Below are 15,857 nucleotides of genomic sequence, written 5' to 3'. Positions count from 1 at the left end.
AGTATAAATAACTAACTAAGCAAAACGGCACTGAAATTATTAAGACTTTAAATCCGTGTTTCATTATTCATATACCTTGTAATGCACCCCTGTATGGCATGCTTAATAGCTGATGTGTTGAAAAATTAATTTTAATGTCTGAAATTAACATAAAGCGGTTATAATCCATTCCATCTCAGCTAAGGCACTAAATTTAAATTATTCGTTTCCAAATCCTGTCGATTACTTGTTTCTGACGAAATAGAATTACCCTGCTTTAGTAAGTGCGCCCCAGCTTGTGGGTTGTAGATTATTAGAGGAGGGTAGAGATAGACCCTCTTCGCTGAGTCTTCACCAAATGACGACTAGGTGTTCCTTTAATTGATCTCGCGAATTACTACACGTATGCGCATACATAAGTTAGTAGACGAAAATTTATGTCTAAAAGGGTTCTCTTACTTTCTCGTTACTTTTCGCTAATTGAGAGTGCGGTATGTTTGCGGATTTTTGCTAAATTGATATATTCATGCCCACCAAGAAGTTGATAACGTCATTTCGAAAAGTTCTTGAGTAAGCCTTATTTGAAATTCATTGTCTTAAGTGGCACTCTATGTACTCGGAAACATTGATGATACCACAAAGCCGAACGAATTTCTGCGTAAATAATTTTACATATTTTTGTGATGCGTAATCCTTTCTGTACAAAGAAAATCACTTTCAAGAGTCGAGTTTTGGTTATTATCGTTGATTACTTAAATTTTGCTGCGGATATGAATATTTAGCCGTGATCAAAAACAGAGGAGCATTTCAAATAAATAATCGTTTTATTCTTTTGAGGAATCATTCGAGTGGAACATAAAAGATTTACACATGAATTAATTTGTAATTCGAATGTTTGTATCCCTTAGTGTTACTGCTTGTGCGTCTGTTTCAGACAGTGGGTTCTGTTATTTTTGACATGTGATAATTTATAAAGCTCATTCGCGAAAATAAAACAGTATTCCTTTTTGTAAAGTCTCAAATTTGCCTTTGTAAAATTAATAATACGTCTTTTTCAGATTTCATTTGTAGATATTTGGTTTAATAAATCGCGATTGTTACAGTGCGAACAACATGACTTGAGGCTGCTTTGCAACAGACAGTTATTTTATTACAACCGGATTATTGCTTTGAGTGGCTTTAAAAATTTTGACCGATACCGAAACGCCACCGAAAGCTCCGAAATTAAAGCTTCACTTACTTTGCATTCTTAATTTGCCGTTCCCATCTACATTAAGTTCACACAAGTATGTAAAGCTGACGTAACGCTGTTAGTGTTTTTGTTGGTGTACAGGTATATCATGAGACTCCTAATTCGTGTAAGTTATCAGAGTTGTGGCAAACGTATGTAAATTTGTTAGAGCAGCCGTAAGTAGGAAGCTCTTATCACAGTAGACAAAAAGAGTCGTCTACTTAGGTGCTAATTTGTATAACTGTATCAAGCTCTACTGCTAACTAAGCTACACGCTAATAGATAATATCAAAGAGTCGCTCCGATCTTCACACTTCTCTTTTAAACGGATTTTTTATGTTCTAATTCGAGTAGGTTTTCCTTCAATATAATCCTACGAAAACAAGAAATGAGATTTTTAAGAACGGCTTCTACAGGATTTATTGACACAAAACATACAGAAAATCTTCTCAAAACCCTATTCTTATTTTAGACTTATTGAGAGATATGCGTGCACGTGCTATAAAGCCGCTGCATTACCTGGCCCGTTGTCAAACTTAACACATGTTTCCCAAGAAAACAAATGAAAACTCCTTTTTTGTTCAAATTTTCCACACAATCTTTTCCTCTCCTCTTTATATCTATTTACTACCACCTTCAACAAGATCAATTTTTAACACTCTCGAACAGCATACACATGCCACTGACACCACGTTCGTAAAATTTCTATAAATTAAAAAGATCTACACTCGTTTTAACGTCCGATGCGTCCCTTGTCTCCAGGTGACGTATTTGATATCGCGAGTGTCGAAAATGCAGTAATGAGAAACCTTTGATCTTGATTTCCTCAAAAAAGCTGCATTCTAACGACCTGAAACAAATACATCTTTGTATTTGTAAAATTCAACGGGGAATCGATCATTTGTGCCGACTTTAGCCAGATAAAAGACGTCGGCACAAATATCATACCCACGACGGTGTCTCTACTAGCGCAACGAATTTTTTTAACGAGGCGATGTCCGAGTTAAAAAATCGTTCGAGCGCGCCAAAAATTGTTTGAAACGCACGCTTGCATATTTTTTCGTTTGTAAAATAGGTAAACAATTTTCGTAGCACGCATGAGTGTGGTGGGAAGGTACATAATTTACAGCAGCCAACAAGGGAAACCCCCCGTCGAATATACATATTTAGTGCGCATAAACAAATTCGCAGTGACCACATTGGTTAATTGCCCCTCCACGGGCCGAATTAAATCACGCCCCTGTTTATAATATACTATATAAATATCAAAACAAGGGCTTACCACTTCAGTTCAGTGCCCCACACTGATAAAGCAACAGCTCCTGAGCTACAACTTCGTTCTCTCTGGTGGTGAGTAGAAACTGTTGGTGTTTGCATGAAGGATACGCAATTTACAATTACAAAGGGACTTGGTACTTTAAAATTTAATGATAGCTTGTTGTCTTGGCGGCGTCTCAATTGTTTAAATAGGTGTTGTAAATCCCGTACTCTGTTTATTGACGTTGGGTTTAAGGGTCATTTTTGCGTCTTTATGACTATGTGATGGATTTGTTTTAAATAATACCGGGCGTTGTTAATTTTTTTTAATATTTACTTGGATTTGACTCATTAACTTTTACAAAATATTTCGCAATATTGTACTTTAGCAAGTTTACTTTTTGTTTAAGTGATGCTCTTTTATTTTATTGTAAGAGACTTAAATGTTGTTTTAAATTTAACGACTTTTTGGAATTTTGTTTTTTGAAAAACAAAATTTTGTTTGAAATATTTTTTAAACTTTAAATTAAATTGTTGTTTCGATTTAAGGCGAAGCGCGACATAGTATGCTTATTTTGCGCGGCAATTTGTTTATAAAATAGTTCAGAATTAATTTACATTAGAAAACTCAAATTTAGACACAATATAAATACAGGCGAACCAGTTATTTTTTAAATTTTTAATAGTTGGGTTTAAAGTGAAACAAAATCAATATTTTCTCTATACCTTAGGGAGAACTTGTTTTAAATATTTAAGAACGAATTTTATAACGATGAAGACTAGTAATATGCAATATAATTCAGAAATAATTAAAAAATTAATTAATTGTTGTTTTAAAATTGAACTATGAATAATATTTTCGCTATAAAACTTTTATGAAATAGTTTATAGATTAAATTTTTAATAGTTCGGTTTAAAGTGAAACAAAATCAATATTTTCTGTTAATATGAGGTAAAACTGTTTTTAAATATTTCAGAACGAAATCATTTTCGAAAACTAAATTTTAGATAAAGTGTAAATATGCTCTTTTTACTTCCCGAGCGTAAGCAAAGGAAGTATTGTAATCGAGTCCGTCGGCCGACTCTCTACTTTTACATTTTCTCGATCTTTCATGACCCCTAGAAGACGAAGAAATAGGTCTCCCATTTCCGTCTGTCTGTCCGTCTGTCCGTCTGTCCGTCCGTCTGTCCGTCTGTCCGTCTGTCCGTCTGTCCGTCTGTCCGTCTGTCCGTCTGTTGTCCCGGATTTTTATTAGACAGATAATCTCCGAAAGTACTCGACCGATTGTTGTGAAATTTTGTACTTATATTAAGAATATCATGTAGATGGTAAAACACTAACCAAAATTTGTCTAATCATCCCCACCACTAAAGCGATGACGTCACTTCAAAATTGTACATAGTAAATGGGTTTTCAATTGTATAAAATAACATAGTCCTACACATGTAGTTTACAACTCTGAATCGACTTTTCACCCGAAACGTCCAGATTTTTGGAAAAAAAATCAAAATTATAAAACAACATTTTGAAATTTAATTTTTAATCTGCTAACCAGAATGCTTTGAAATGTTGCAGATGTTTTAAGGTTATAAAGAGCATAATAAATGTTTAGTCAAAAAATATTTGCTTATCCCCTCCAAAAACTTGATGACGTCAGCTCAAAAGTTTGTGGAATAAATCATATCTAAAATGTACAAAATATGATGAGTCTGTACTTGTGATCTATCACTCCATTCATATTTTTTGGATTTGCATATACAGGGTGACTCAAAAAAATTAATGAATGCGTAAATATATTTTATTGATTTAATCAGGAACTACAAAACCGAATGCTCTGAAATCTTGCAGATGTTTTAAGGTCATAAAGAGCATAATAAATGTTTAGTCAAAATATATTTGCTTATCCCCTCCAAAAACTTGATGACGTCAGCTCGAAAGTTTGCCGAATAAATCATATCTAAAATGTACAAAATATGATGAGCCTGTACTTGTCATTTATCACTCCATTCATATTTTTTGGATTTGCATATACAGAGTGACTCAAAAAAATTAATGAATGCGCAAATATATTTTATTGATTTAATCAGGAACTACAAAACGGAATGCTCTGACATCTTGCAGATGTTTTAAGGTTATAAAGAGCATAATAAATGTTTAGTCAAAATATATTTGCTTATCCCCTCCAAAAACTTGATGACGTCAGCTCGAAAGTTTGCCGAATAAATCATATCTAAAATGTACAAAATATGATGAGCCTGTACTTGTCATTTATCACTCCATTCATATTTTTTGGATTTGCATATACAGAGTGACTCAACAAAATTAATGAATGCGTAAATATATTTTATTGATTTAATCAGGAACTACAAAACCGAATTCTTTGAAATCCACTGCGAAAAAAACATAATAGGCATGCAGTCGTCACATTTCCGACAGCGAGGGAAGTACTGTCTAAACTCTTTAGACCAATTTTTTAGTTTGAATTTGACTATTATATTTTGCTAGCTGCATTTAAATTCTATGAAGATTAGTATTTGTACACTATATAATTCAGAAATAATTTATTTTAGAAAACTGATTGTCAGAAAAAACGAGAGTTTTTATTTTTTTAACAAGTTTTTGCTGTCTAAATGTAAAAAACAAAACTTTTTCTACATTTCCAGAACCTCAAACTAAATTTGTATTTTAAATTGCCAGGATGGGTATCGTTTTAATTTAATTAGCATTTGTTGTACACATTTGAATAAATTATCATTTGGAGCGAAACATAAGTAGTTAAAAAACCGCTTCTAATGATTCAAGTGCAAACAACTTGGCAACAAAAATTATTCTAATATGTAATGAATAAACAATCATTTGAAGATTGAAGACCAAAGAAAGCTACAAATGAAAATTAAAAATTAATATAATGCAAATGAATACATCACAAATAATTATTATTAACATTTCCATTACCAAGCGTTGATGGATTCTGGAACACATTATTTCATAAATAATGTCGAAACAAAATGTACAGCTACCACAAAAAAGAACAAATTTGAACTCAGTATATTTAGGCTGTTAAAAATATTCAATTTACTAATTATTATTCCATCAAGGGATCGATACATCGTGGTTACTCCTATAATGTTTAACAAAAATTTATTCTGAAACTAAGCCTAACATTTTTACATTTTTACAATTTTAATAAAGACATATTTATAAATAAACTCAAGATATATCAAGTAAACTGCGTATACAGAAAAGGGGTTTTGATTACTTGATGCTCTTTTTGAAAATTTACATTTCAAAAAATATACTAACTTGTTCGGAAAAAAAAATTGCAGTCTTAATGTCGTCGTCAAAAACAAAGAAGTTCACTTTTAAGCTTTAGTTACAAAAATTTGAATCACTTTTCTGATTGGCTAGAACAAACCTTGCAAATTTTTTTATTGGTTAAACTCAAGACGATATATAGCACTCCTGCTCGTCACGGTGTCGTCATTGACTGCGTCTGACACACTTCGTCCGGAGGGCATGCCGGAGCTGAAACCAACATCATCGTCAATCCTACTTAAACGAACAAATTCTTTTAGCTATTTCGTGCTCCATTATATTTAGTATAAAATGAAGTATGTAATAAAATTCGATTGCTGCGAGGTGTACAGTAAATTTTACAATGTTTTTTAAACATGAATGGTTCTCGGCATTTGTGTGCCTACAGAGTCCTCTTTGATCTTACTTGTACGCGATTTAATAGGGTGTTTATTAATGTTTTTAATTGGGTAGTTACAATGAACATTGACCACGTCAAAAGCAGTGAGCTGTTAACGCTCCGAGATTCCGGATAACTCAACTTGTGTTTGAAGTTGAAAAATTTAACTTATTAGAGAGTATTTCATCTCGTTGATCGGTAGTGATGTGGAACGCTGAGTTTAATGATATGTTAAAAGTTAAAGTGTGTATGGATGACCAAATCTCGCAGTCAACTTCAAGTCAGGAATTTTCTTTCGAAACGAAGTCTTTTTCGTTGATGTTCAGAGGTGCGCGTTTTGTCTCAGAATGACAATGCAAAGCGTTCTCCAGATAAAACGTCACTTTTGAGCTGTGGCGAGTGTGGAAGTGGAGCAGTCCGGGTCTGTTAACGGCAGTCGTTTACCGCCATTCGGCGTCGGCAAATCAAAGACAATGGTAAATTATTCCCGACTATAACAATGCCATTAGGGTTGCTTAAGAGCGGAATGCTTTCTTAATTCATTGGTCATTAAGGATGACCGGATTTTTGGTAGCGTGGCTGAATGTTGATGTTCCCTGTTCGTGGCATAATTTCAGCATATCTCGTTAGGGAAGGCTGTGGCGCGGGTGGCCCTTAACGACAATCCGCGATGCGCCTTGCTCGCTATTAGCCGAGATGCACGGATAATTTATATCAGAGAAGCAATGAAGCAAAGACGATGGGTGGCCGGCGCGGGCGGCAACAGTCTGCGGTGCGAGGCTAATGAGGTTTCCGCTGTTAGTACCGCGCCGGGTGCCGCCATCCAGATATCAATATCAATGCGAACCAGTGGCGTTTGTTCAATGGAAGCAAAGGAACCATTGCTTCACACGCGTCATAACTGATAACATCAGTTTCAAATTTTATCGATTTTTTTGACACTAATACATATAATCCGTGACAGGTTCGTCTTTCTTGCTTGGTGTTGTGAGCATTTTTCGAAACATGAAGATCAGGTACCGCGTTTTTTTAACAAATATTTGTGTGCACGTGGAACTATGCAACTTGATAAAGTAAAACAACTAATGTATGTGTAAAATGAATATAGGAATAAGAACAGTTGTGTCAAGATATGCTGACCGTGGTAAGATATTCTCTTAATTGCTCACGCACTAGCTACCGTTTTCTATATAAGCGCAGCGAAGCGAAAATCGCGTGTAAGGGTAGAAATATTGTGCATAACCATGCTGTAAAATTAAAATAAACAGTATAAATTCGTTCGTAACTTCATCGTAAATTGCTGTAATGTTATTTAAAAGTAAAATATGTTCATTGTTTAAATAGACGTTGATTTTACACGCAGCTGAAAATATGATTAATTCACGAGACGCCACTGATGTGATCCTTGTTCCAGACTGACGCAGGAGATGTGAGAATGACCCGGGGGTCGGCATCTGCCCATCGGCCACCTCTGGCCGCTCTCCTCGCCTTAGATTTCATCGTCGTTTTAGGTAAGTCCAGATGCTAAGATTTAGTCTCCCTCTATATTCATCAACTCGGTGGCTTATCCTCAAATGGTGGGAATAATTGTGGCAAACAGCTTGAGTTTGTGATAGCCAAATAACTAGTGTCAGTACACAGAACTGACATTCGCTTCAAAGATAAGACAGTGCAAACTTCGTGGTCTTAGCTTATCACATAATACTCTCTTGCGAATTTCACGGAACGTATCTCTTCTAAATTAACGCAAGGGAATATACACTTCAAATAAATGTCCTCGCATTGCTCCGGCGATGACGGAGGGGACAACTTTTCACTTTTTCCAACTCTTCGTATTACTAAACAGCTCTTTTTTATACTTTGCTGCTTTCGGTTATAATTATCAATTATCCGGAACTGCCGCATTGCTGCAGAGTAATGTTTGCTAATAACTTGTTTTAGTCAAATATGCTCCTACTGAATAGAAGTTTATTCAATTCAATAATTACGGTATAATATTTCATGTTAGTGGGTCGTGCTTTGGTTGCAGCAAAAGTCATCGTTTTTGAATGTGATGTTCAGTTAGATATATAAAAGTAAAAAATTAATACTTGTAGTAAAAGTAAACTCCCCTGCGGCTCGCGTGCCAAGTAATTGCCACTATTACACGCTCATTGGATAATATGCTACTCTTGAAAGTTTTCCGTTTCTTTGATGCTTGATTTTTCGGCAACTTGTTCAATCGACACCAATGATGTCTCTCGTTAGCGAAGATCACTAAATATAGTTGGTATAATGCACGATCTCGGTTAAATGGTATCACACGATGAGCCTAGCTAATTTTTACTTCCCGAGCGTAAGCAAAGGAAGTATTGTAATCGAGTCCGTCGGCCGACTCTCTGCTTTTACGTTTTCTCGATCTTTCATGACCCCTAGAAGACGAAGAAATAGGTCTCCCATTTCCGTCTGTCTGTCCGTCCGTCTGTCCGTCCGTCTGTCCGTCCGTCTGTCCGTCTGCCGTCCCGGATTTTTATTAGACAGATAATCTCCGAAAGTACTGGACCGATTGTTGTGAAATTTTGTACTTATATTAGGAATATCATGTAGATGGTAAAACGCTAACCAAAATTTGTCTAATCATCCCCACCACTAATGCGATGACGTCACTTCAAAATTGTACATAGTAAATAGGTCTTAAATTGTATAAAATAACATAGTCCTACACATGTAGTTTACGACTCCGAATTCAGTTTTTACCCGAAACGTCCAGATTTTTGGAAAAAAAATCAAAATTATAAAACAACATTTTGCAATTTAATTTTGAATCTGCTAACCCGAATGTTTTGAAATGTTGCAGATGTTTTAAGGCTATAAAGAGCATCATAAATCTTTAGTCAAAATATATTTGGTTATCCCCTCCAAAAACTTGATAACGTCAGCTCAAAAGTTTGCCAAATAAATCCTATCTAAAATGTACAAAATATGTGCTTGTGATATATCACTCCATTCATATTTTTTGGATTTGCATATACAGGGTGACTCAAAAAAATTAATGAATGCGCAAAATTTATTTTACTGATTTACTCATTAACTACAAAACCGAATGCTTCGAAATCTTGAAGATGTTTTAAAGTTATCATAAGCATGGTAAATTTTTTATCAAAATGTATTTGGTCGTCCCTCCTAAAAAATTTATGACGTCACCACAAAATTTTGCCGAATAAATCCTATCTAAAATGTACAAAATATGGTGAGTCTCTTCTTGTGATTTATCATTCCATTCAAATTTTTTCGATTTGCATATACAGGGTGACTGAAAAAAATTAATGAATGCGTCAATTTATTTTATTGATTTAATCAGGAATTACATAATCGAATGCTTTGAAATCTTGGAGATGTTTTAAAGTTACCATAAGCATGGTAATTTATTTATCAAAATGTATTTGCTCTTCCCCCCTAAAAAAATCGATGACGTCACCCTAAAATTTGGTGAATAAATCCTATCTAAAATGTGAAAAATATGATGAGTCTGTACTTGTGATTTATCACTCCGTTCATATTTTTTCGATTTGCATATATAGGGTGACTGAAAAAAATTATTGAATGCGTCAATTGATTTTATTGATTTAATCAGGATTTACAGAACCGAATGCTTTGAAATCTTGGAGATATTTTAAAGTTATTATAAGCATGGTAAACTTTTGTTCAAAATGTATTTGTTCATCCCTTCTAAAAAAATTGGTGACGTCACCCTTAAATTTTGCTAAATAAATCCTATCTAAAATGCAGAAAATATGATAAGTTTGTACTTGTGATTTATCATTCCATTCATATTTTTTAGATTTTCTTAAAGGGTGGCTCAAAAAAATTAATGAAGTCAATTTATTTTATTGATCAAATTAAAGGCAACACTTATTATTAGTATTACATTGGACCAACCCAAGTTGGTAGACACAAATTTTTTAAAGTTAAAACTCGGTTGAAACATAGCTGACTAGGTTCCGCGAATGTGGTATAGACATGTTTTAAATCAACCAATTGTGAATTCCACCGTCAAAAATTAAAATAAAATCCAATGTTTTATATAATAAGCGGAAGTCGACGCAATAAAACCGATTGTCGTTTTGTTTACAGTTTCTTTGTTTGACTCTCACGTATGCTGTTACGCATGTCATCTTAAATTAAGAATGTTTATACATACACGATTTTCAGTTGCCTCTGATATGTATACGTGAGTAAATTGTTTCGTTATTTTATTGATTATTACAAATCAATATTCAAAACGACCCAATTCATTTTCCCGAAAATTTGGGAATACAATAATTTTATTCTTAGTATTACACTACATCTATCCCAACTGATATACGTGTCCTTGCAAAAATGTGTATGACGTCATCGCAATTTTTTTTTAAATTCCCACTACAAAAATGTAATGAGAAAAAAAACACAATAGGCATGCAGTCGTCAAGTTTCTGACAGCGAGGGAAGTACTGTCTAAACTCTTTAGACCAATTTTTTTGTCTTGCGTGTTGTTTACTGTTCAACCGGAAATCAGTTAAAAGTTGCACGCATCCAGTACTAAATGTTTTATAGTATGCTATAACTTGTATGAGAGGTACGATGTGTCGTTAGCCGCCTGTTGCTGTTGCCAACTCTAACAACATATAATAGGATTAGAGAAAGAACAATCGAAAATAGTAACAACAGCACAATAAAACTTCCCCGTCGTCAGCGTTAGCCCTGTTTCCTTTGCTCAGCAATACGTCTTTCTGGCGGCGGCAATAGCGCTAATAATCGCATATCATTTTGTTCGTTTTTAATTGAATGTGCTGCTCAAGCATAAAAGTGCTATCAACGGCCCATACCGCGATGCTGATCCTATTGGCCCGACCGTAGCGTCCAAGACAAATGCGATGTCACGATCCCCAACATAAATATCGGCGTGAACCCGTGTGCTTGGAAGTGAAGTTATTATGGGCTAACCTCCGGCACCGACCTCACCTAGCCCAGCAACAAATTGCAAGCTATTAATCTCGCCACATTTCTTTGCATACTCCTTAATTGTAATATATGGACCTGTATGTCCGCGTTTCGTCAGTCGGTGAGACGCTCCGCACGACTAATCGGCTAATTTTGTGTTAGTTACATGAGTAGTATCCGGCCAAGTTTAATTTAATGTTGAGCTAGCGCGGTTCAGTCGGTAATCGATCGGTTTAGAGTAGGCTGTGACTCGTAATAAGTTGTTTTGCTTTGCATATTCATTGCCGCAAATTTATGTATTTTTATGTCCCCGTTTCGTCAATTTTCAGCAACAACCCCTGACCGTGACTCGGTGCCGAAACGTCTCTCCAGTTAATTAAGAACGCGACTCGGTGTGATCCGACGCTTCGGCATTGATCCCCGTGTTGTGGTTTATTGGCGAAGTATTGCACACCACTTTCGTCTTATTTGCATGCGCACTCACCTCCGAAACCCTTTTATCTCTCTCCATTATTTAAACTGTCTTCATTAAAACTTGCACGAAAACAAGCTGTGCTCGTAACGGTATTGCGTACGTCTTACAAGATTCATTCTTATACAGGTTCGCGGCTGCTATCTACGCGGAAGTCCTTCAATCTTATCCAGCTTTCCAATATCGATTGCTTATTTATGGTACATTTAGTCGTTTCCTAATTTTCTATCTTCCCCTTGGCATTATTTACCAGATAAACAAAAACCACCTTTGTAATAAATACTCGCACTTTCTGCCACCGGGAAAAGCCACTGAATCAACTCGCACGAATCTCTAGACCGGTTTAATGAAAAAGTAAGCCCAATGCCAAATTTTTTTCACTTAACATAAAACACTATTTCCGAACTTATTTCAAGCTCAATTTGGTGATTCCGGGTAGAGGAGGGCATTCGTGCGTAAAGAAAAATACATCAGTTTCGAATCAAAGTAAACTAATAAAGCATTTCTCGAAAGACATGAATGATAATAACAATGATGATGATGATGACGATGGTGACGACATACAAAATTTTAGTTGCTACAGGTCGTCGGAGACTGATAACAATGAAAAAATATAGTATTCAGTAACAGCCAATTATTCCGTTTGTTGTGAAGTTTGCTTCTTTTTATAAATATTGTGTTAAAAGTGTATGCGATTTGTGTTTGAAAAGGAAGCGCGGCTGCAGGTTTTAACGGAGCATGAAAAAATAAATTTTTGTTATTTTTGCATGTATCATGAGTTAGCCAACGTAGAAAACAAATTGACCGAGCTGTACGTTTGCGGTTAACGCCACATATTACAACGAGCCGTTTTTTGCTTAACCGTAGTAGCAGACTGTCTTTTATGCGTGCGACGAGACTAGTTTATTACGCGGTAATCGTTACCATTATTAGATTACAGCATTACGCAGAATGTACAAATTACCATGTTAATAGGCGAGAGTGGGCGTTTTTAATGAGGGGTGAGGAGTATCCGTGGAAGTAACAAAGTTGAATAATTTAATTTAAGATTTTATTGTGTAATTCCAGCCGGTGGAGATGAAATTGAAGAATGCGATAGTTAGAGAATCTATATAATATCCGAGTCGTAAAAGAGCAGGCATGGAAGCAGCTTCACATTGTTGATAAAGTGAGTTAAAAGTAAGCTCCGTCCGGCGGCATATGATTAATGTGGTCGTGTGATTGCCAAAGTTGGAGTCACGTCTGTACAAGCAGGCCGTACTGATGGCCGTTTTTACGCGCGAAATACTCAACAAGTTGAATAACACGTTCACGTGAAATGCACTTTGGGAACGAAGCGATGCACGTCTTAATTCCTTTCATGAACATGGGGAGTCGAAGAGAGTCGATATTTGTGAATCCAATGAGTGGTGGCTGTCAACGCGTCGACTAATGGTATTGACATACTAGATTCAGACTGGCTAAAAACCACCGCAAACATAATCGTCATCGTAGATAAAGTAATATTATGTAAATATACAGCGGTAGTTGCCGAGTCGAGAGAACAAGTAGACAGACCAAGTGTATTATACGGGTTACTCCATGTCAACCGAGCCACCCTAAAATTTTTCCCGGTGGGAACTGAATGAAGTAAAATTTGGGATAGGGCAATTTTCGTGTAGATCTTTACGTTTTGGTGGTGTCTGAGCAGATTTATGTAGTTTTTAGTACCCATAATAAACGAGGGCTTCATGTAACACGCACCAACAAAGTTAGTCATTAATTAATACTTTCGGTAGGAATAGGTTATTCTTTGATAAACAATACGTACATGATCAACAACATGCTTATATTTTCTGTTTACAACGTATAAAAATCGAGAAAAATCTCCGGGCGCGCATCGTCGTGTCAAATAGACTGTGTTCGAAACATCCTGTTCCGTACTGTAAATACAGTCATGCTACGTCTATATTATACTTGGTCTGGGAGAAGTAGTGTCTGATGCGCGAATGCTTCTTGGAGGGAGGATAAAAGCATTGCTAATCGAAAAACAAGAATAGAAACGCGATCAACAGAGAGGGCTTACATTGTAACTAGTTTTCCAGAAGCGTACAAAAAGAAGTAACACTATAATTTTTAATGCCCATTGTGTTGTTTTGTGCAGTGGGATTATCTTTAAGCAGACGAGACTCTGGAGAACGAAGCGCAATTTGAGATTTCATTATGTGCCCGTTAGACGTTACGCGCCGATAGGTCTGGTCAATTTTCGCGTATTCCTCTGATGCGAATGCGTTTAGGAATCAAGACCGCGCGTCACTTTCAGCTCCGTGAGAGTTGTGCAGTTTTACATTTTTTCAGACTTTATTATTTTTATGCGGGTTTTGAAGTGCGCTATATAAGGCCATATTTTAACCAGCTCAAGGCACCTTGATATTTGCGTGCCGAGTTTGATCTCACCCCAGGCGATGGAATCCACTCACTTTAGATATTGTCGCGTTAAGTTTTCAGCACAAAAATGTTTTTGAACCAAGCAAACCTACTATATAGTTTCTTATGGACCCTGGAGCAACTTCCAGCTCGGTTTTATCTCTCAATAAAAAACCGCAGTGTTGCACAACTTTTTAATAAGGTTGAGGCGCACTTCGCTGGTGCGTCTTCAGGTTTTGCATTTTCACGTGCAACAGCTGGCTAGACTCCAGAAGTCACACATCCTTCGAGGGATGACCGAGTTTTGCTGCAATCAGGCATCGGGGGCGCTAACGAACACGGATGCTGACTCAGACTAACACCAAATGTCGTTTTAGGATAATCATTTCTGACTGATGACTACGACTGCATTGATTTAAGCCATTTTCTATTAGTAAGGCTGTCAGAGAGCTGCGCTTCCATCGCTCTGGCAGGCGATAACGCTGACATCCCCTGTTCGGGGTCACCCGCTTTCTCTTCACCACTTTATTACCTGCGGTCGCTACCACGACGTATACGACACTCTATATTTATTATTCACATTTATTCATAGTTATTTAAATGTCGAGATTTGACTACAATTCCAGGAGGCATTTCGCGATTCGCGATCCGTGCAGGTAAGGCAGCTCGGATAAGTTGAGCTGGGCCAGCTGTCTCTCTGTTTTATAGATGACAAAGAGCACTTTGGCGCGTTATGGTCGTGCCGGCTGTGTCGAGCTTGGCTTGCATATATCCGCTCTCACGAAAGGAAAATCATACCTGTGTGTATTGTGTTCCGTTCTAAGTAGTCTTTCTGCGCAGAACGAGTATGATTCCGTGGAGGATATCACCGCCAAATGGAGTTACTCGACGACCTTTTCTTGTTGACATATCATAGCGCTTATTAAAAAAGGCTACGATTTTCTAATTTACTATGTCAACCAATTATCTCAAATCATTCATTATTAAATATGCCTCCATGACTCTTCTCATAACAGACTGGTTATGCCACGTTTGCTTCAGTTCAAACATCATTTGTTAGCCTTTTAATCAAAGAATACTTGCGGTTATGTCTACAAGGAACAACAATACGTGCTACTCCTTCCGGTTCTGCTACTCACACATTTACGATTAACATCACTTAACGACGCACCAAATTTCTCAGCTTTACTGCTCTTATACAGACAATTTCATTCATACAATAATGCCTGCTAAATTACCAAAAAATATTTATTTCCCTACAGGTTTCTCCACACTCTGTTTAATATTCCGCTCTTGCTCAACTTCTTATCTTGGTTCCCGGATGTCTGAAAGCAATCCTAACTAATTAAATTATCAACCGATAACGTATGCATTATTCTGCAACAAAAGAAGCGACGAGCTTTACATAATTAACAACAGCCACCCACCAACATATATAATATTGACTTAAGTCTAACAAGTAATACGTTTATTACCCAACAGCGTAAATCATCTACATAGCAATATATATATAAATACAATTGACGCCTATGGGTTCTCTAGTATATACGACGATGAGCGGTGGGGACTCATCATTCAGGTGACGATAGCGTTCGAATAAAGAAAAGCGTGGTTGCGGTGCCGGAAGTCTCGATGGCGGACTCCATAACAACCTCGAGGCGGCATTCGCGAATTTTCTAGAAAAACGCATCGCGGTTTAAGAATAACCACATAACAGAGATTTTGAAAACATAGGAGGAATAACAATCATTTGTGTACGAAATATTATTTGTCGTGGGATTTATTTAACTCTGTTTTGTGTTACACTCTATCGCCTATGTATTTATCTACATTGAAAATAGGGTCGAGAGCACATTTC

The 15,857-nt window shown here is 36.3% G+C and overlaps 2 protein-coding genes across 5 annotated transcripts in view; one reads left to right on the top strand and one right to left on the bottom strand.

Annotated features, from left to right (window-relative positions):
• Positions 1-2,551, bottom strand: part of LOC135141773 (lachesin-like) — a 117,737-nt gene extending 115,186 nt beyond the window's left edge. Inside the window, exon 1 of the mRNA XM_064073199.1 lies at positions 2,493-2,551. The gene's annotated coding sequence lies outside the window, so the exon portion shown is untranslated. The remainder of the gene's footprint in view (positions 1-2,492) is intronic.
• LOC135141775 (lachesin-like) overlaps positions 1-15,857 on the top strand; it is a 93,396-nt gene that overhangs the window by 14,045 nt on the left and 63,494 nt on the right. The window contains exons 1-2 of one of the 4 annotated variants that reach the window (XM_064073206.1): positions 2,488-2,560; positions 7,577-7,673. In XM_064073206.1, coding sequence (XP_063929276.1) covers positions 7,598-7,673 — 76 coding nt within the window. In that variant the 5' untranslated portion in view covers positions 2,488-2,560; positions 7,577-7,597. Of the gene's footprint in view, positions 1-2,487; positions 2,561-7,002; positions 7,307-7,576; positions 7,674-15,857 lie in introns of those variants that run through there. The other 3 variants (XM_064073203.1, XM_064073204.1, XM_064073205.1) reach the window with 3 other exon arrangements.

Source organism: Zophobas morio, unplaced genomic scaffold, assembly GCF_036711695.1.
Source record: "Zophobas morio isolate AGI-343-1 ecotype UQ-CSIRO unplaced genomic scaffold, CSIRO_AGI_Zmor_V1 ptg000044l, whole genome shotgun sequence".
Lineage (NCBI taxonomy): Eukaryota > Metazoa > Arthropoda > Insecta > Coleoptera > Tenebrionidae > Zophobas > Zophobas morio.
This window is presented reverse-complemented; position numbering and strand designations above follow the sequence as displayed.